Here is a 22,781-nt window from a genome sequence, read left to right on the forward strand (position 1 = left end):
AGAAAAAAATTCAGAATTGTGAGAAAAAAGTCATTTTGAGATATTAATTCACAATTCTGTGAAAAAAGTCAGAATTGCGAGTTTATATCTCACAATTCTGACTTTACTCGCAATTGACCTATCGGTAAGCCCCTCCCCTCGAACGCAGACTAGCCAATGGCAGTCGAGTATCAGTTGCACGGGGAGCGGAACTCGGACATCTTTAGGTTTCAGCGCCATAGAGAAACATTGGAAGATCCGAAGCTCGCATCGGTTTTATGGGGTTTATGCTTCAAAAATGGAAAAACGATGTGTCTGGGGTACTTGTAACACTGATTCCAGGTCTCCTGAGAGGAAGGGCGATATAATTTATTTTATTACATTTATTGAATCCAAACAAAACAGAGCAAAATGCTCCTAAGTATTCACCCCAATACAAATGAAGACAAAAACGTTCATTTTCTGGTTGTCATACACTCATTAAGTTACAGTTTACATCTGCTCAAGCAGAACGTTAATGCTATCTTGTGCTTTAGCAAGGTATCTCTGGCTAAAACTAGCTAACGTTAAAGTTAGTGAGTCCATGCTAACGTACAAACCTAAATAGCGGACTGTTCTCGCGTCTTGTACAGTGTAGGTCAAAACACATAAACGTAGGTCTACATTTCAGTGCCTCTCCATATTAAACTGGTTAAATGTACATTGATTTAGTCATACCCTGCGATACATGAACAGTGTTGATCCTGCATGTTGTCATCCGCGATCGTAATGACCGACCGTAATTCTCCCGCTTGCATTGTGATCTATAAACCTTCACTTCGAGTTACCCACTGTATTTATTTTAAAATATTTTATAAATCCCTCCATGGAATATGTCATTCCCATTTGGTGGCCTTCTGTGTCCAAAATTGTGCAAAAACATCGTGGGACAAGGTTTTCACACTGCAGCTGTCATTGTAAGACAGTGAGTAACTCCCTTTGTTTGTCCGAGGGAGCAACAGTAACTAAGGGGGGCGGGGCTTACCGATAGGTCAATTGCGTTTATATATCAGAATTCCGAGAAAAAAAAGTTCAGAATTGTGAGAAAAAAAGGTCAGAATTGTGAGATAAAAAGTCATTTCGAGATTTCGAGATATTAACTCACAATTCTGTGAAAAAAGTCAGAATTGCGAGTTTATATCTCACAATTCAGACTTTACTCGCAATTGCGTTTATATCTAAGAATTCTGAGGGAAAAAAAGTCAGAATTGTGAGTTTGTGTAACGCAATTATGAGAAAAAAAAGTCAGAATTGTGAGATTAAAAAGTCTCACATTTATCTTTTTAAAAGTTCAGTACAGTATTAGTCAACATTTGAAGTGGATCAGAAAAGTTCATCAAAGTTGTCCTAAGACAAGAACGCATTTTGGTTTTAGGACAACTTTGATGAAATGTTTCTGATCCACTTCCAAATGTTGACTAGTATATTTACGAAAATTAAGGTTCAATGAGTCGTGACTCGTGAACCGGTTAATTAAAAGATCCGACTCAGATGAACGATTCAATGAGGAATCGGGCAGCGCTACACCCCCCGCTCCGCCCGTCGGTCGGGACTACAGACACACACATACACACAGAGCCATGGCCGAGAACGCCGGCTTGGAAAACCATCGCATTAAGAGCTTTAAAAACAAGGGGCGAGATGTGGAGGTAAGTCCGCCAGAGACCTTGGACTCTGGGTTTTATTTCAGTTCAGTTTCCTGCCTCTGAGTCTCTGTGGTTCTGGTTTTATGGTGTCGGATCGGAGCGGGTGTTTGTGGATCCAGCAAGAAGCATCATGCGGAGCGGGCGCGGCCTAGATAGAGGCCTCTTTAAACACATTTGCCTTCAATATTCACCAGCTCATCGTGGCTTATACACGGGCTTGAGTAGGTATAGCGCGTTATTTAGTCGTATGACATCAAGACGGGTTTGTTTATTAGGACTGTTTAGTGGCTCAGCAGTTAATTTTTCATTTTAAATTACGCTGAGCCAAAACATGCAGATTTATCGTGTTAGCATGTGTGCTAACGGCTAACTGGTTAGCAAGCGGCAGATTAATCGCCCAGCAGCCCGTTTATTCGTGTTTCTTCCGTACCCATACTTTTAACATTCATGTATAAAAGATAAACACCCTAAACAATATCACATAGTAGGAAATACACCTTGCGAACCAGATATACGCGACAGAGACAGGTGTGTTAACACCGGCTTTAGCAATCTCTCTAGAACTGAACTAATGACCAGTCATACCTCAACATCTGACCTCTTTATTGCTCGTTTAGTCACGCCAGGTTGACAAGCCTGTTGTATTTGATTTTAGTAGACGTGTTCTTTGATTAGAGCTGTTTGTGGTGTTTTAATAAAGATGTCATTGTGAAAAGATAGCTGCTTCACATCTTTTCCTCTTTAGACAGATTGCCCTTTGGTGTGGCAGTTAGCATCTAAGCTTAACCTGTAGATACACCAGAGTTAAATAAACATGATTTTATTGCCTTCAGACTGGAATGGAGACCTCCAGACGGTCGTGCTCCTGACTGCATACCCCAGTGTAGGCTGTAACAAGGCGACCTAGAAATACTAGCAAGCCAGGTTGTGCAGTAAGATGGTAGATTATATAATGCAGCAGTGGAGTTTTTTGCCACTGTTGGCTTGAACACTAGACGACTAAAGATATAATGTAACTTTTATACTGTTATGTTTAAGTTTTATGACATGCCTTTTGGTTAACTCCTCAGGGGTGGGTGATGTGATATCAATATTTTAAACCAGGTCATTTATATTCATCACTTACCATGGCAGTGATAGACATTACAAAATAGGCTTGTGTCTACACCACATATATAATCCTCAAGTTTCATGATCTTCAATATCACCACAAAATAATGACTCCAACCTACAACTAATATAAGCATATCAGACTTTATCCACACAAATTCCACTCATGTATGCAATATATACCATATAGCAAATCTCTATATGGTCTCTCCGCTATATAAAGTTGGATATATATAATATCCAGATTTATCCACATACAAACAACATAAAGTGAAATAACCTATATAGCAAATCTTACCTGCTTGATTGTTTATATCGTCGCAAAATGTAAACTATATAATTGGCCAGCATTATATTTACAGTTGCATATATATAGTACATTCAACTTTATCTCTTACATAAAGTGCAGTCATGTAAAGCACTATATAGCGAATATCAACTGCTTGACTGTTTATATCATTGCAAAATGTAAACTATCTTATTTCACCGCTCTATATATGGAGGTGGTTATATAAGTATAACCAACTTTATCCGCAAACATCAAGTAAACTCACATAAAACGAAATGTATAGCAAATATCAACTGCCTTGATCATTTATGTCTTTTTATGAAGATGTAAACTATATTATCACCCAGCTGTGTATATAAACTTGGATATATAGTGCATCCAACTTTACTGGCATACATACTCGCATAAAACTGTATAGTAAATCTCAACTGCTTGATTGTTTGTATCACACAAATGATGTAGTATTGCCCTTCTCTAATTTGCTGAGTATGACAATAAGGCAATACAATATTATAAACATCATGATTTTCTGTTGCTGCTTTGAAAAAATGTTTGTGAAAAGTACTATACAAATAAAATTGACTTAATCTCTATAACCGAATGCAGGCAGTTAAGTTTGAAACAGCAGCTGTCTCAGGCTTTCCTGTAGCTCAAATAGTAGAGCATAGCGCTAGCAACGCCGAGATCATGGGTTCGATTCCCAGGGAAAGCAAGAGCTGATAAAATGTAAAAACTGTAACTTGAATGCAATGTAAGTCGCTTTGGATAAAAGCGTCTGCTAAATGCATAAATGTAAATGTAAATGTCTCATCAAACGTCATCTTTAACCAAGAGGACCAACGTAATGAGCGTTCAAAGTCACTTTCAAATGAGTAGTATAAAAGTTAAGGTGCTGCGATCAGATTTATAATGAACTCATTTATTCTCATACCCTGTTGATACTAGACATCATTATCGTCATCTGCCATGGGCTCATGCGAGTAACCCCAGAGGCCTCCTTCAAGATTAACAGTGTGAATTGACTGCGACTGTAGGGTGCTGGTGTGACTCAGCCGTCAGACACACATGGCTTTGGACGAGGCCGGCAAAGCTGTCGCCCTTCTGCAGCTATTCCCGGAATTTGCAAACCAGATTCAGATTTCTCATCTTGTGTTCCTATAAGAGCAAAGGGCTCGTGCACAGTGGCTCAGCTGACCTATTTGATGTGGCCAGCAACGGACTGTGGAACTGTTGGATACTTTGACTCATTAGCTGCTAGATTTAGCCCATAACAAGGATGTAATCGTGACTAACCAAGAGCGTAACAAGTGCTTCTGTGTTTTGCATTTGCTAAGTGGCTGTGGAAAAAGAAACAAAGATGTTTGATTAGTCTGCCATGTCACACATTCTCTTTATACAAAGATCAAAGAGTTCATATTCAAATTTGCACAATATTCAAAAAACCTTTGTGATTGGATTATAAGGGCTGCGTGTTGACAGAATTCACAATTTGATTTGCATTCATGAGCTCTTGATTCAATCGATTCATTGTTGATTCATTTAGATATATATTCGATGCAGTACATGTACATTTTTTTAAAGGAAAAAATCTCCCAATTAAAGATGTAAACTATACAGGAAACCCTGTCAGTTGGTACGTTATTGTGATATTAAAGTTTTTCGCTTACAAAAGTGTCCAAACTATTCAATTCAATTGCTATTTATTTTTATAAATAATAATTAACACTTGTATGCAAACATTTGAGTTGCGCACAAGGCTATTTTTATATTTAGTGATGTAATTGTTTCTACTCCAGTCCATTGTTCAAACAAACATTACGACATGACTAGTAGGTTCAAATGAGTGTAATGAATATGGAATATAGTGCATATATTTATCTATAGTTATTTTTTATGCAACTTATTGTTTTCAAGCTGTTACTTAAATGTTTTTACACAGTTGAAATGACATGTTAGTAAGTTGTTCTGTTTCAACATACCTTCTGATGTTCATTCATGCTTATTTCATGCTATAGCTAATAGTAAAGAGGAAGAGAGATGATCGTCCCCTGCTACGTCATTTTTGTGATTGAAAGTGACAGAATTTGAAAGCTGAGACCCTTTTCTTATCAAAACTAACAAAACAAATGTTAGTTTTGTTGTTCATGCATCAACATTAAACAGCCTAGAGTTAAAGATCGATCTTGGCATTTAAGACTCAATATTGAGATAATTAAAATAAAGATTGTCCTTCCCTCAGTTAGCCTACATCCTGCTGTTTTGCATTTTCCAGATGCATTGGCTAAATCATGTGCAGGTAATTTGTATAATATTTACACATTTGTTTTAAAGCAACTTATAAGTTGCATTGAAGATAAACATTTTATCAGTATGTGTTTTCCCTTGGAATCAAACACGTAGCCTTGTTGTTGCGAGCTGCATGGTCTAAAAATGAGTCAAGCCTGATGTTTGTGGCTATTATGCGGTCAGCCTATTTATTAGTATGTCGTGGACCTAACAGCAGTGAGACAGCATGTTCTCAGACCATGTTGGCCACCAGACAAGCACATGCACACATACTGTGTCATTATGCTGGTCTCTAGAGTGCCAAGCTGTCATGTCACCGGCGATGCATCGCTCCGCTGACTCCTGGAGTGCTTCCTCTCGGCTCTGCTCTCCTGTCATTCTGCTGTGACTCACACATATCGCATGCGCCGAATAAAATACCATTCATGTTGAGACTCCAGGAATCCGCTTTGTGCTGAGAATTTCTTACTTTTATTTGGTTTCCTGAAATGGGCCGATATGTGACCTAGTGTTAGTTCAACTTTGAGCCATGGTGCTTTTGCAGGTTTGAATCTGTCATTAATTGAAATACAGTTTTCGGCGCAATGCAGTCTTAGTCACTATGATTTGTGCCATGCATGAATTGAACTCTTTCTTTGCGTATCTGATCATGCTTGGATGTCCTTATACTGTATATTAAATAAGTTATTAGGAAATAAACCTTTTCTGTTTCCCTTTCTTGTTTGTCGGGTTCGCTTTACTTCAATATCCTCTTGCTTTCCCCCCTCCATGGCTTTTGGATTGCATAAGGCACAGTATGGGTTTGCTGTAACATGAACTAGGATGCCCAGTCACAAGATCAAATCCGATCCGTCCCACCATCCCCACCACACAGCAAATGCAGTCTTTACATCATTGGCTACTGATGTTTTTCTTTTTCCTTCTATCTCCCATTGAAGTTATATTTCAAAATATTATTTAAATAATGGCGTAGAACTACTTGTGATGGATGGTCTGTCCATCTTTTGCCTTAAAGTCTATTTATTTTCTAAATGCATGTTATATGCATATGCATGCATATTTAATTTTGTTTTATGAATTAGATTTTGTAATGTTTAATCAGGTTGTCATTACTGGGTCTTCCAGTGAAAACGGACTTCTTTCTAACGTATGTGGGGAGTTCTCCAATCATTTGTTTCTTTAAAATACATGAATCTTGCAACGCCAATAGCATAGATGCTGGTATGGCAATAAATAAACAAATAAACCAATCATTTAGTTTGCTTAATCTCCGCCCCGCAAACTCATGTTCATCTGCATCTACTTTTGAGTGCAACGCCCACATCTCAAAAGCCAATCAGCAACCAAAACTTAAAGGGCACCTATTATGCACCTTTTTACAATATGTAATAAGTCTCAGGTGTCCCCGGAACGTGTCTGTGAAGTTTCAGCTCAAAATACCCCACAGATAATTTATTATATAATTTTGAAAATGCCTATTTTGAGTGGAAGCAGAAACATGCTGTTTTTGTGCATGTCTCTTTAAATGCAAATGAGCTGCTGCTCCCCGCCCCCTTTTCTAGAATAGGGCTGTGCTTTTACAGTTCATACCTTGGATACTCTGTCAAAAAAAACATCTGTTTGGTTTTGATTATCATGTCTATCGCACTGAAATCATGCGGTTTAAAGCTATATAAGTTTAAACTTCTGATATAGGGTTTTCTGAGCGCACGCATCCGAAGCATGCGCACAGAAAGCGGCTGTCACTCGGCATGTGAGTACTAAACTAAGTGCTCATTCTTGTTTTATTGCGCTTAAACTGTCAAATACACACAAATTTGTTAAAAACACGCAAGTTTCAAAAACCCAGTCGGTTATAGCTGTGAAGTAGGGCTGCATGATAAATCGAAATCGCGATTAGACAGAAGCTGCGATTGTCATGCGTATCTTTCAGTGAATTGCTGTTCTGTGAGCAGTAGTAAATCTCCATCCGAAGCCCAGAGGGTGCTCTCGCGAAGGATTTATTTCAAACACTCAGCTGACATTATGAAGTGAGTTTGGAGTAAAAACGTTATTAAAGGGATACTCCACCCCAAAATGAAAATTTTATTATTAATTACTTGCCTACATGTCGTTCCAAACCTGTTAAAGCTTCATTTGTCTTCCGAACACAATTTAACATATTTTAGGTGTAAACCAGGAGGCTTGTGACTGTCCCATTAACTGCATAGTAAATTGCACTGTCAAGGTCCATAAAAGTATGAAAGATGTCGTCAATACAGTCCATCTGCCATCAGACGTGCAATCTGAATTTTATGATGCGACTAGAACACTTTTTTTTTTTTTGACTTTATTCAACTTTTTCTGCTCCTCTGTGACACTTCCGAAGTCAGTAGGTCATGGCGTTTACGTGCTGCGTCATCTGTGACGTGCTTGCGGCGTGCTCTGCTAGCTAGTGAACTCATGAACGCGCTTGCAGGAAGTGTCACTGAGGAGCAGAAAAAGCCGCTATCAAAGCAACCTGGGCTTCCATACCACCTCAGCAGTGCCACAAACTGATCACCTCCATGCCACACTGAATTGAGGCAGTAATAAAAGCAAAAGGAGCCCCTGCCAAGTATTGAGTACATATACAGTAAATGAACATACTTTCCAGAAGGCCAACAATTCACAAAAAAAATTTTTTTTATTGGTCTTATGAAGTATTCTAATTTGTTGAGAGAGTGAATTGGTGGGTTTTTGTTAAAAGTGAATCTAAATCATCACAATTAAAAGAACCAAAGACTTAAACTACTTCAGATGGACATTTACTACTAATCACAGAACCGGCTTTACTGACAAGATGTGCATGACAATCGCATTCGATCAATCGTGCAGCACTACTATGAAGTTAAACAGCTGGGAAAGAAATCGCATGTTTATATTAGATCCAGTGTTTCTCACAGACTTGCACTCTTATTTGTGGCGGCATATGCAAATTCATTCTCTGCCAGCAGGAGGCGCTTAGAGCAGGAGAAATGGAGGTTTCCCCGGTAACGCTGTACACAAAGCAGTGCTCCGCTCACAAACGCAGCTTTATCAGACATTACATGCGAGATGAAATGAAAATGACAGTTGGTTTCCTTCAGAAATACAGTGATATAAAAACACCCACACCGGGTTTCGATTTTGAAACATGCAGTGCTCACGTTTATTCAACGAAGTCAAAGCCTTTTGGAAAATCTATTTGTGGTGGTCAGTTTTGATATTGTGGCAGGCCGCCACAAATAAATCAATGTATGGGAAACACTGAGATCTGTGTATTATGCCGCTTTCACTTAATATACAATACCTATACTACTGTCTATGCTGATGATATGACCCAAACAATAAAATAAAAACAGAAAATCACTCACTGCTCTTGACTGAATAACATCTATAGCTTAAAAAAAAGAAATTTCTTATTTGAATGCTGCTTTTGAATGCTTTAGTGTGAAGGAAAACATGGTGGATTGTGTGCGGCTCACTTAAGGCGGGGTCTCTGCTAATAAGGCAGTGTCTGTAAACAGTCGTGGGTGGGGCATGTAAAATGTGATGTCACATTTTATGGATTCTGCAGATGGCTTGTTTTGAGACACTGCTTAAGATTTATGGGGATAAAAAAAAAAAAAAAAGAGGGTGGATTTTTATCATTATAGAGTTGTGTACACACACTGGCAACACACGTTCAAACAACATCTAAAAGTGAATTTTGCATATTAGGTGCCCTTTAAAATCAAATCCCTACCTTACTTTTTTCCTTTTTGATAACCTGTTACACTTGGATGTAGTTATATCACAATTTGGAAGAAAAATGGGTGGCTTTGATGTGTTTGTTTGCTCCAGACATGTCTGGTGCAGATGTGTGTTCTATTGGGTTTTGAGCAACAATTCTAATAGAATGGCCACAAAATGTGATTGTCTAAATGGAGGAGTGAGTGACAGCTGGGTTCTGCTGTCACCATGGTTACCACGGTTGGTTGCTGCTTTGTTCTGTTGGAGTGGCCAGCCTTTAGCTGCCATTAATGTTGCATTTTGTTTCAGTCGTTACAGCCCATTCAATATTACAATGTGTGAACGAATCACTTGTGGATTTGAACAAACAGCTAAACCAAAGTATTAATCTGGCAACCACCCATAATGCTCTGGAACGCAAGGGTGCCTTTTCTTCATAAAATGTTATATTTTAGCAGTTATCTTAGAAATGTTTTCAATTTTGTCACTATTTATATATTAGATATGCTGTGCTGTAGTTAACTCATCTATTTCATTCTTTTTCAGACGATGCGAAGACATCGCAATGAAGTGACGGTAGAACTGAGAAAGGTAAGTTTACAATAAAAGTGAGGTCTGTCATAGTTATAGGTGTATACGCATATTTACTGTTCATTTGCAGGTTTTCTCCGGATGGAGGTATTAAAGCTAGTGTGCAGCTTAACATTGTGTTCTGATGCAATACATGTGACTCATCAGAGAATGCTGGATGAAATAAACCAGACTTGGAACACTGGATTCTCATCCTCTTTAGTTTTTTTTTTTTTTTTTTAATTCCTAAATAACTATGTGCACTCCAAGCGACAACATTAAGCTCTGTGTATTGTGGTGATTCAGTGCGCACTTGAGATTTGTATTTACTGCCTGTATAGTGTTGAATTAGTTTCTCAGTCTCATTTAGGGTTGGGCTGTAAAGCTAAAACAATTGTCTTGATATTTTTTTTTACTAGCATTAAATATGTATTTGCTCTGAAATGGTATGAAATGATCTGTGAACTTTAGTCATTGACACATCGTTTAAAATTTATTAATCAAAATTATTCACAGATGTTCTAATGCCATCTGATTTATCAACAACAAAAATATTGCAATTTATTAGTTTAAATTCTTTTGAACTAGCCTAATAATGCCTAAATGAAAAGTGTTTTTGCAATGTAGCTTGTAATTTTATATTCACCAGTGAACTCTTAGGTACATATTCGATCGCCCAGTTCTAATGTTATTCACCCAGTATCATTTTTGAGATGTCACATGCAATCCTGCTAACTGACCCACCTTGTGATAATCTCTTGACGTCGCTCTGAGAATTAACTTGCAGTTGCCGTGTTGTGTGTGTGTGTGTGAGATGATGTGATTGTGTGGGTACATCGCTGCAGGAAATAGAGGAGCATCTGTAGTTTAAATATGGCCTGGGCAGGGAGCTCTCTGGAGTCTCTTCATGCATTACAGTAAACTTAAGCAGGTGGTGACTGCATGTAAACAAATATTTAAATGCATTTGGTATTTGGAAAGTGTTTATTTCAAACTTATTAAACAGATTGACTAGTTGACTATACAATATAAATATAAATATATATATGATTATAAAACAACAACATAATGTCTTTCTGTTGAAGCCTTCTTATGGCTTTGTTCTCTCGTCCGGTGAGCTGTTTCTGTTGGAGATCTGTTTGCGCTTGCAGTATTTGGGTCATGCCATCCATGGTCACAGGGCCCCTGGCTGGCTGCACCCCAAGAAGAAGGGTTGTCATGAGGGGCTTCCCTCGTCACACATATCTCTCTCTTCCTGTTGGCAAGGAACTCAGAACCTCGCTAGAACTATTTGTGTTTTTGTGGGTTTCTACAGCTGTTAAAAAACTGTAACAGAACCCTACTTGAGAATGTAGCACGTCATCACCAGAAGCAAAGTTGCCTGGAGCCTCTGACAAAGTCCATTAGTACAAATGGATACCAGAATGCTTTGTGTCACAGTTTGAGTGAGTAGAAATCCCTTTGTTGTTGATCTACTAGGCCAGAGTTGATGTGGAGCAGAAGTTTAGTTCTACAGCCTTGATGTTGATGATTCATTTGGTGCTGGATTGGGTGACACAGTAAGTCCTGTCCATATTAGGCAGTTACAATGTCAGCCCAGAGGAATCGGACAGAATTCTGCTGTACCGCTCTGTGTTTGTGCGCGAGACATTCCTCTTTGCATTCCTGTTTGCTCCAACATTAGAGTCACAGACCGCTCATTTTCACATTATTTTTCTCGCACTGCGTAGAACCAGAAGTTACTTTGTGTTCCATTTCGTCAGTTGCCTTTTTCAAGGGTTTGGTTATTGTGCTGTTGAATTATATTTCATTGACGTCAGAGGCAATATCATGTGAAAATGGAAGACAGAGTAAAACTTGAAATAATTCCTCCTCTGTGATTTAAAAAAAACAGTTATTCAGACTAAGCTGCAAGAGTGACTTGTTCTGAAACCGTTAGACTTCAAAATCCAACCAAAAACTGAAATATTAGCCCATAACTGTCCACAATTAAACTTATTTGTTCTGATCTTGCCGCACCTACTTGATATGTAGAACAAGCCATCAACATTAAAAAAGCTGACTGTGTGTAGCAGCTGGTGTTTATATTTATAAAGGTTAAAATATAAAATCATTTCATTCTGATATATTGAGGAAGAGGTTTCACGGTTCTTAAAGAAAAATGGATGACATATACTGATTGTTCAGTAAAAATAAATACACCTTTGTTAAATATACATGACAATAATCAACACATGAGATGGTGTGTTTTCTGATTTCCTCAAATGCATTTGTATTTGTTAAGATCTGCATGATGCAAGTTATCACAGAGAACCTGGTATTTATTTGATTTCTCAATCCGTACAGAACAAAAGAGACGAGCATCTCCTGAAGAAACGAAATGTTCCACAGGAAGAGAGTCTGGAAGACTCTGATGTGGACTCTGATTTCAAAGGGGTAAGAGGCTTTCTTCTCATTTGATCTCACTCCATATCTTCCATTTTCCTTTATATAGTTTGTCTAAACTCTCCTCTCCATTTTCTCCTCAGCAAAATGTAACGCTAGATGCCATCTTACAGGTAAGATTCTAGCATGTGTAGATGTTAAATGGTGGTGGTAAGAGAGGCATTAACCGATTCAGAGGGTCAGCGCAGACATCAGCACTACACTTCAGCGGCCGCTTCTTCCTCTCATTCTCCATTTCTCATCTTTTTCACTACAGAACGCCACCAGTGACAATGCAGTGGTGCAGCTCAGTGCAGTGCAAGCAGCCAGGTAAAGTGTTGCGATTATGTATATGAAAAGATTTGCATTTGTTACACAATGCCTTCTAAAAACATCTTTTATAACCTTGACTCTTTTTACTTTCTTAATACACATTCCTGGTGTTTATGTACATGATTTATCAATAAATGTGAATCTAAAGAAGCAAAGTTTAAGACCTGCTCTAATGTCATTCCTCGTTGAATGTCATTAATAAATGTTACATTTTGATGTTAATATTATAAATAGAGCTGAAATGGTTGATCAGCTGAATGTGAAAAGCCTAACACAAAACAGAAAATTGGCATACTCTTTTAATTATGCTTGTAATTAAATATTTTTGGCTGGATTGGTCTCTTTGAAATAAATTGCACTGCTAGCATGTAGTTGGAGTGCTGAAAGATGCTTGTTTTTTTCTCGTTTCTGTCCTTACAGAAAATTGCTCTCAAGTGACAGAAATCCCCCCATAGACGACTTGATAAAATGTGGAATCCTTCCAATCTTAGTCAAATGCCTGGAGAGGGATGACAAGTGAGTTACCACATGGCACTGAGTGAAATCATTCTAAACTTAATTAATGGATCCTTTAATTGTGCTGTTTGTGTACGAACATGCGTCAGAGTTCTGCTGGTATATGAAAAGAGTATGAGAGAAAAGAGTAAGGGATAAGACAAGAGTTCCTCAGGTGAGATGATCAGAGTGGACTATGATCCTCAAGAGCTGTTCTCAAAAATTTGTGCTCAGTAAGATTTATTTATTTAATTTTTGAAAGAAATTAATTTCACACAGATGCATTATATTGATCAAAATGTAAAATGTTACAAGATTTTGTGCTTTCAACCAATATATTCAGCATTATAATATTAACTGTTTTCAACGTTGATAATCAGCAGATTAGAATGATGCTAAAAGCTTTGCCATCATAGGAATAAAATATATTTAAAAAGTATGAAAATAATACTAATAAAAACAGACATTTTAAATTGTAATAATGTTTCAGAATTTTAATGTTTTTGCAGTATTTTGATCAAATAAATGCAGTATTGGAGAGCAAAAGAGACTTCTTTCAAAAACATCTTGCCAAAATTCTTATATTCAAGGGGTGTGTGTGTATTACACACAAGCAGCATCTTTTAAATGCATAGCTATGAGGAGAAATAAAGATTGGTACCTGATACACAAAAGAAAATCCACCTTTTCAACATCTGTATAATAAATGTTAAAACTTTCATCTTTTTGTTCACAAATTACTGGAAAAGTAATTATAATGCATTAGACAATAGGTGTGGGTACACTCTGTGTATGACTCATTACTTTTGGTCATATCTGACTCGAAATGAGCCAAGAACTGTTTCTGTGTTTGTGTACTTTATTAAAAATAGAATGCTTTTAAAGGTCATTTCTGGCTACAAACACAGAATCCTGTGGGAAAGTCCTGCGGAGCCCAATTCAGAGTATCACAGAAGGTCACTCTAAATTCAGAGTGGTCAGAAGCAGTGTTGTTTACCCGTCACCTCAAAAACATCTAAACAAAACTTGTCTCTCTCTTTCTTCATCAGTCCTTCATTGCAGTTTGAAGCTGCCTGGGCTTTGACCAACATTGCATCAGGGACGTCTGCGCAGACACAGGCAGTGGTCAAATCCAGTACGTTGTTTGGACAGGCTTTCCTCTACTGGATCAGCTTGTTTTGACTGTGTGTAGCTGATCGGTGTGTGTGTGTTCTCCTCTCATTCTCTCTCTCTCTCTCTGTCTGTGTAGATGCTGTCCCATTGTTTTTGAGACTTCTCCACTCTCCTCATCAGAATGTGTGTGAGCAGGCCGTGTGGGCGCTGGGAAACATCATTGGTGAGTAACTGTGAAATGTCCTCACACTGTTACTGCCTCTGAATTTTGTAACTAAAAGTGAGAAAAATGAGAATAAGAATTGAAACCAGTGAGGGAGTAAGTTTGACCTTTTTTTTTTTTTTTTTTTTTTTTTTTTTTTTATTCTCCTGGCAACAAAAACTCACTGAGCAGTAATATGTGAACTTTTGGATGTCATTCCTTGAGCAGCTGCTACATGCATATTGGTGTCGTTAACACATTGAAAGCTGTTTGTTCAACCAACATTAAACACCAAAGGAAGAATCTATTACTTGACTTTTTTTTAATTCTTTTTTAAAAAAAAAATGTATCCAATTTTGCAAGCTGTACTTGCATTGCGCCACCTATAGTACTGGAGTATATTTGCTTTTTGTTCAGTCCAACAAATTAGTTTTGCTCTTGATGTGAATAGGTTTCTTTTTTGTTTCGCTTTTAGCACAAATAGTCTTTACCATATTATTGAAAATTTAAACTTTAAATTTGTCCCCAAAATGCTGTTCCCTAATTTTGAGAGCTGGGATGATCATCAGAACTTAACCCATGTGTTTGTTTTATGGGCCCTGTGCAGGTGATGGGCCTCAGTGTCGAGATTACGTTATCTCGCTCGGCGTGGTCAAACCTCTCTTGTCGTTTATTAATCCTTCCATCCCCATAACCTTCTTGAGAAACGTTACCTGGGTCATTGTCAACCTGTGCCGAAACAAAGACCCACCCCCACCTATGGAAACAGTACAAGAGGTGAGGAGTGTGTGTGTATGTGCATGTACGGAGTAAAATTAATCTATGAATTGTTCAGTTGAATATTGTATGGAAAAGAACAACTTTAGGCATTTATTTGGCAATCTATGGCTGTTTGAGTGATTTGTATGCATGAAGGACTTTATAACCTGGCATTTAATCCAATAAAGTATCACTATGTCACAATATCTTAAAGAGTGTGCAAGATATTATGTCAAGAAATTGTTCTTCTTTAGACTCACCCTCTCTTAATAATCTGAAGTGTCTCTCCTTTCAATTTAGTATCTGTTCAGTCTGTGCAGATATTATGCTGTGTAATCGACATGCCAATATTTTTTCTCATTTTTCTTTTCACCTCTTGTCTGTAATGTGGAGGTGGAGGTGTAGCTTTGAGCTGAAAGGAACATATTGTACCTCCTGCTGCTAAGAAATCATTAGACTGTGTTCTCACTCTGTGTTTGTGTGTGTGTGTGTGTGTGTGTAACAACTGTTTCATAAATGGCAGGCCTAATGAATACTCTGCTGTCCTACAGCTGATTTCATGTTTACATGCTGTTTGCTTATTCTCTCAGTCTGGTGAGTAATATTTATACTAAAATATTAATTTCTAAAATTCTCTTTTTCGCTCTCAGATTCTTCCTGCCCTTTGTGTACTCATATATCATACAGATATAAATGTAAGTACAAGATATAAATCCTTTTTTTTTTTTATATATAAGTGTAATTAATTACATAGTGTCATAAATTTTGATTTAGTTACTTAACTGGCTGATTTGCATTATTAAGTTATCGCACAAATTATTCTTATTGCCTTGAGGGGATTTATTTTGCAATAATGATCAGCTGATATTTTTCTCAATTATTATACAGCTTCTTATCAAATAAGTACATAAAAAATAAAAGTAATATTTTATGTTACTTTACTTTGAGTTAAATCCTCTAAAAAAGAAGGAAAATTGTCAATTTAACCCCTCAGTGTTAAAACACAGTCAGAGAGCTGTGTAATGAATGGTAGAAACTGAGTCTGTGTTCACATTTTAAACACTTAAATCTTCCTCTAGATTCTGGTAGACACAGTGTGGGCTCTGTCGTATCTGACAGATGGCGGTAACGAGCAGATTCAGATGGTAATAGACTCAGGTGTCGTCCCCTTCCTTGTTCCACTGCTCAGCCACCAAGAGGTCAAAGTTCAGGTAAAAATAATACCATTTATATACATTAAAAACAACACACAGCCATTTTCTAAAAGCGTTTGTGTATCCTCTGTTCAGACTGCGGCGCTGAGAGCGGTGGGGAACATTGTAACAGGGACGGATGAGCAGACTCAGGTGGTGCTCAACTGTGATGTCCTCTCTCACTTTCCCAACCTGCTCACACACCCCAAAGAGAAGATCAACAAGGTGAGACACACACACACACACACACACACACACACATCCCATCTGATCCCATTCGTGTGAAATGTAATCAAGATGATGAAACCCAAACATTTACTTGTCTAATTTCATAAATGACTCCAGAAATCTCCCCAGTCGCAGTGTTAGCATGGTGGCTCATGTTTAGAGTACATCTGTGATGTGTCTGTTCTTCCCTGCAGGAGGCAGTGTGGTTCCTGTCCAATATAACAGCAGGTAACCAGCAGCAGGTGCAGGCTGTAATAGATGCTGGTCTCATACCCATGATCATTCACCAGCTTGCCAAGGTGAGATGTTATCTGTGTAGCCTGCTGTACTTTTACACTTTCAATTTAGCATTCATTATAGCTTTTAATTACAGGTTTGCAGTGCTTGCCACAGTATATATAATATGGGGTCCAAAAGTCTCGAGACCGATAGTGAATATGCTCCTATGTTGCGTTTTTCTTTTTTTATATATCTTCTTAATCTTATTTTAATTTTGCTTTAAATTTTCAAGTTAAAATTCTTTTAAATCCAAGCAATGTCTGGTGATCAGAATATCATAGAAATTTTATGTAAGGTCTTATTTGACTTGTGCCAATAAGTAACCACCCACAACACCGTAGAATCGAAATAAAACACTCATATTTTCTGTGGAAAATTGAAATTATTTTACGACGGCGTTTTACGACGGCGTTTTAGTGCCTTATTAAAAAAAATAAAAATCTAAGATTACGAGATTAAAGTCGAAATGTTTCGAGAATAATAAAGTCGAAATGTTTCGAGAATAATAAAGTCGAAATGTTTCGAGAATAATAAAGTCGAAATGTTTCGAGAATAATAAAGTCGAAATGTTTCGAGAATAATAAAGTCGAAATGTTTCGATCATTTAAATCGTAGAAATTAAAGTTATAATATTTTGAGAGTATATAGCCTATATCGCGCATGCATGCGTTGAGAGCAGCGGGAGAAGTTGCCGGTCCACCGGAATTGATTTGAATATTGTTGCGTCCGAGCGGCCGCATCATCTTACTGGGATGTCAATTTTAAGGACTCGCGGGAACAGCTTAATATCAAGAATATGATATTTATTAACAGACTGAACAGGAACAACTGTTTATCTTAACATAAGCTCACACACTCAATCGATGTTCCTTTGGGGGGCGCTGTAGCACTCTTATTTAACCCTTTTTTTAATACACTACAAATATAGCTATGTGGGATTATTAGCAGAAATCATACCATGTGTCATACTCGCGGGGACAGTATGCTTGGAAATAATATTTCATGTCTTCCATTGCATTCATTATTTGTAGTGCGCCAGCCACACAATAGCAATAGCTTAAGCTTTGTGCTTTTAATATAAAACAAAGTCTCAGCTTTCAAAATCAGTTTTATAACGAAACACAAATTATGTGTCTTACAATAATGTGATTTTTAAGATCTTTAATGTGGCGTGACAGATCGCTGTATTTATGTGAATAAATTCATGAAATTATTGTGAAAATTCCACCACCTGCTCCGCAAAAACCTCCCAAACTTTCATTCCTCACATGTAGCCTGTTTAATTAAACAGCAATAAAACGTTCTAAAGGTTGAAGTGGACTCAAATTTGTTAACATACGTTATATTGTGGTCTTTTCTGCTGTAAACGTTAAGTGACTATTCACAAACTGTTTTATTCATGGTATACTGTAAATGAGGACATAATATTTAATGTCTTCCATTCATTATTTGTAGCGCGCCAGCCAACCAGTAATCGCAACAATTTTGTGCTTTGTTGCTTTTACACACAGCTCAGCTTTCAAATTCTGCCGGTTTTATAACGAAATACAAATTCTAAATGTGTTTTTGCTCTTTATTTCAAGTTTATAGCAAGATATAATTTGAAGGAACATCATAAGGCATAAAAAAAAAAGTTTAGCCTAATTTATAATGAAAATGTCTCGTTCGTTATTGTAATCGGAAAGATGATTGACTCACATGCCGCTTAACAAACACATTATTGCAATATAGCCTACATATTGTTTGTATTTCGCTATAAAACTGACAGATTTTGAAAACTGAAATTTGGGATATCTCCCGGTGCTCCCAATCCGGGCTATTTGCATGAGCAAAAGGCTAGAATAGCCTATCTCAAAATATTATAACTATATAATCTTTATTCTCGTAATGTTTCGACTTTATTCTCGTAATCTTAGATTTTTTTTTTTTTTTTTTAATGAGGCACTAAAACGCACTATTTGACTATTTTGCTATTAATAATCTGTTGTATGGCATCAGAAGAAAATTCTGGAGCTTGAATCTAAACTCTTTGAAGAGTCCATATAAGACGCTCCAATAAACAGTGCTTGACCTTTAATGTGTTTTTCTAAACAGGGTGATTTTGGAACACAGAAGGAGGCTGCATGGGCCATTAGCAACTTGACAATAAGTGGAAGAAAGGATCAGGTATGAACCATTCCAGATGAATTTCTGTTTCCGAGCCACTTTCCTTTTCCTGCTTGTTCATTCATTGGTTACCTTGATGTAATTGGCAGGTGGAGTACTTAGTGCAGCAAAACGTGATCCCGCCCTTCTGCAACCTGCTGTCGGTGAAAGACTCTCAGGTGGTCCAGGTGGTTCTCGATGGACTGAAAAACATCCTCATCATGGCTGGGGAGGAAGCCAGCACAATTGCTGAGATCATTGAAGAGTGTGGAGGTAATGCATTAAGTAAAGAACTGGGTAGTCCTTCATATTCACACCATCTCTTTTGGTTGTATTCCAATGAGTGATCTGTAGATTAGTCCAAAATTATCACACATGCACATTCACTGATGTTTTGTAGAAAAAATAAAAAGATTGGCAGTAATAATCTTGCCTCTGTGTTTCAGGATTGGAAAAAATCGAGAATCTACAGCAGCATGAAAATGAGGACATCTATAAACTTGCATTTGAAATCATCGATCAGTACTTTTCAGGAGACGATGTGAGTCCCACAATCTCTTGGTTCTTGGCATGTTTCTCTGTATAGTGCTTGATGGACTAATGTGTTGTTGCTTGTGGGCTTTCGCACCCGAGGAACCTTTTCATAGGCAGAAGTAACCGCAGGAACTGTTTTAGTTCTAGGAACTCGGTTTGGCGGAAATAAATTGGCTTGTACTTCAGAGTAGGGTCTAAAAGAGTACTACTATAGGACTACCAGCCTCGATGATATGTCACACTGCAAGTTGTCATAGGAGATTTAGTCAGATTTTTGTGCTCTTTCAAGCGTTCTCCATTTTACCGGTTGTTGACGTTTGTAAATGGCGTGAATAAAGAAAATCGCTGTCGGTCGCTTAAGAGTTCCTGCTGCCAGTGCGAATGCAACCAGGAAAATGGCCCAAGGGGGAATTTGGTTCATTAGGAACCACAATGCTGGCTAGTTCCTAGAACTACGTGATGTGAAAGCCCCATTTGTTGGTGGTTCTGTCTAGATTTGAATTGAGTAGATATCTGGTTAGTAATGTCTGGTTCTGTTTCTAGATTGATGAGGACCCCAGCCTGATTCCTGAGGCCACCCAGGGAGGCACATTTAACTTTGATCCATCCTCCAACCTACAAACCAAGGAGTTCAAGTTCTAGACAACCGGAGCTTCAAACTTAGGAATGGTGGGTTTCCCAGCTGCTCCTCAACCCCTGCCACCTACTGACACATCATCTACCAACCACTCACTAACCAGAAAAAGCAACCAATCACCATGCTCAGAAACGACACTCACTCACACAGAAGAAACTAGCACTGAAGGATCTGAGTCTCAACGCCACTCAAAATACGGATGGATCTCAACAACCTCAAGATATGGAAGAGAAAAAAAAGAACAAGACTCATTATACTGCAGTTGCCAAAAAACAAAACACAAAAAAAACAACAAAAAAAGGATATATATTTTGCTCTCTCACTCACTCACACACATAGGTGAGCATGAACAATAATAGGAACTTCTGTTGTTGTACCAGCCATCATATCAGCCAAGGAAGATGAAAGAAAGAGTTATTCCTGAAATATAAAGGAAGGGATTTTCTTTTGTTTCCAAGAAATTCCTTCCCTCGAAAAGTTGCATTTCTGGTAATGATCTTAGAGTCTCAGCCAGACACCCAACTCGATACGTCCAGCCTCGACTGTGTTAAGCCATTTGGACCCCCTCCCTCATTCATCCGAAATCTGTGAACTAGCCTATAATGGGTTATTCCATGGAATATTATTCAAATGTGGGAATGGAGTGTCTCTAAATATGTGGTGTGCAAACAGAACTTAAATTATCGCCACCAATTTTTGCTTTTTCTTCATCCTGAAATTATGGATCTTTACAAAACACTGAAGATAATGAAGAAGAAGAAAAAAAATCACGTCAGAAGATCACACAAACTTGAATGGAGAAAATTTCATTTAAGGCAGTCAAGCGCCCTCATTTTCGAAGTTCTGCAGCGATAGTGTAGTGGACATTTATTGTGCCGATCTTTTTTTGGTTTGCAGTGGGACTGTCGGACATGTCAAAGGAGGATCCTATGTGATTTGTCAATTTGGCCAGGACTTTTAAAGGGCCGCCCCAGCCTTTGGAAGTTCTTTGAGATAACCTTAACAAGTCTTTCTGCTTAACAAGGGTGCTCTGGCAGCGCTTTTTATTTTCTGGATTCATCTTCTCTACTTCCTGTCTGTAAGCATAGTAATAAGTTCATCGGGATAAGCCCAGTTGTAATCGTTTGGAGGATATTTTCACTAAATCAGTGCATTTCGTCACTTGGTAGTCAAAACCACAAGAAACTTTGCAACAGTGATTGGATTGTGAATTCTTTTTTTGTTTTGATCAGTGGAGCTTCCGCTTTTGCAGTTTTTCCAGTCTTACGCGCACACTTTTGGTTTTCCCGTTTTATTGCTTAATGTTAGTGGAGAGCGATGTTCGCTTAATTTTGACTATATAAGCAATGGGGAAAGGAGATCCATGCCAATTCTGGTTCTTTTTTTTTTTTTTTTTTTTTTAGTTGGTTTTTAATCTTATTTCACTTGCTACAAAACCTAATTGTACCAACTAAAATAAAAGTATATTTCTTGTTTAGGTATATAATGCGAAGCTATCACACTTAGGTCCACTAGACATTGTTGGGACGCTACAGAACAATAATAACATTGTGATTATTGATTTACAGCCAATAGGGGTAATATTATTTTTTTTTGTTTGTTTGTTTGTTCAATTTTGGTTTAATTTTCATTTTGTAATGGCAAATGATTGCCATTATTTGGAAAATGGGCTTTCTTACTGTTGTGACTGGATGTTTTTTTTTTTTTTTTATTCTCCCTGTGCATTAACTTGTAAAGGGATGTATGGGGAAAAAATTGCATTTGAACTAAAGTAGTTATGTTTGGGCCGCAAACTGCTGAAAAAAGACAGTAAGGAAGCTGAAGGCAGCCCTGATAATTTTTGAATTAGCCATTATTGTTGAACAAAAAGAAAAAAACAGGTTTGAAATTCATGAACTTATCTAGACAACTAGAAAACGAGCCACTTTAAAGAAGTTTCGTCTTGTATCAGAAATGGATACAAGCTTATTGCTTGTTGCAAGATTTTTACTTGCTAAAGAAAAAAAAAATTAATCTAAAAAGCGACAGATCGCATTTTGGCCTCTGATTGTTTGTATGTTTTTATAAATTTTAGAACTGAATTTCTCTTTAAGGTGGCTCATCAGTATTTTTTTTTTTTTCAACTCTTGTGCATATTAAAGATAAAGAATGAGTTGAAATTCATTGTGCCTTTTGTTTTTCATTTCAAAGCAACTAAAAAAAGGTTCATAATGCCTACCATGTTGCATTGGAGCTGCTTATAATATGGGGTCTTTTGGGTGTTATGTCTGCGTATCTCTGGACTTTACGATGAGACGTTCTCTGGAGTAGAGTATAATTCTTATTAAATTCTCCTCTAGTCTGCTGGCTGACTTGTAATTGATCCCCTTAACTTCCATTTTGCTCCCTTCTCATTCTTTTCATATGGATCACAACTACCCACCGTTCTCAACCTCTCCACTTCCCCTCCCCGCCACCACCTTTCTATGGCAACACATCTTTCACTCATCACTCCCTCAGGACGTGCTTTATGTATCAATGAACCTAACCAAAATAAACTTGCTGTTAGCCATCCTTTTTATTGCTCTTTATGATTGACCTTCTGATGCTTTGGTGTCTCTTCTCTTTTACCTGTTACCTTTCCTTCTTATCCCTGTTCTGGCATTTAATTTACCTTTTTCTATTCAGAAGTCTCTTTCTCGCTCTTTCTAATAAGTGCAGTGCTCAAAGTTGTTACTCAAGTGAGCTTACAGAGAGATTGGCGCTAAATCAGAACCACACCAGTCACCCAACGTGCTTCATAAGGACT

At 37.7% G+C, this 22,781-nt stretch overlaps 1 protein-coding gene across 1 annotated transcript; it reads left to right on the forward strand.

The window, feature by feature from the left end:
• The first annotated feature begins 1,531 nt into the window (after positions 1 to 1,531).
• On the forward strand, positions 1,532 to 22,526 carry kpna3 (karyopherin alpha 3 (importin alpha 4)). The gene is made up of 17 exons (XM_058791652.1): positions 1,532 to 1,667; positions 9,628 to 9,672; positions 11,998 to 12,087; positions 12,180 to 12,209; positions 12,353 to 12,405; positions 12,829 to 12,924; positions 13,953 to 14,038; positions 14,153 to 14,239; positions 14,826 to 14,995; positions 15,628 to 15,672; positions 16,057 to 16,188; positions 16,267 to 16,395; positions 16,593 to 16,697; positions 18,772 to 18,843; positions 18,933 to 19,095; positions 19,269 to 19,363; positions 19,900 to 22,526. Exons 1-17 carry the CDS (start codon positions 1,599 to 1,601, stop codon positions 19,996 to 19,998), a joined length of 1,566 nt encoding a protein of 521 aa, XP_058647635.1. The 5' UTR covers positions 1,532 to 1,598; the 3' UTR covers positions 19,999 to 22,526.
• Positions 22,527 to 22,781: the final 255 nt, after the last annotated feature.

This window comes from Onychostoma macrolepis, chromosome 01 (assembly GCF_012432095.1).
Source record: "Onychostoma macrolepis isolate SWU-2019 chromosome 01, ASM1243209v1, whole genome shotgun sequence".
NCBI lineage: Eukaryota > Metazoa > Chordata > Actinopteri > Cypriniformes > Cyprinidae > Onychostoma > Onychostoma macrolepis.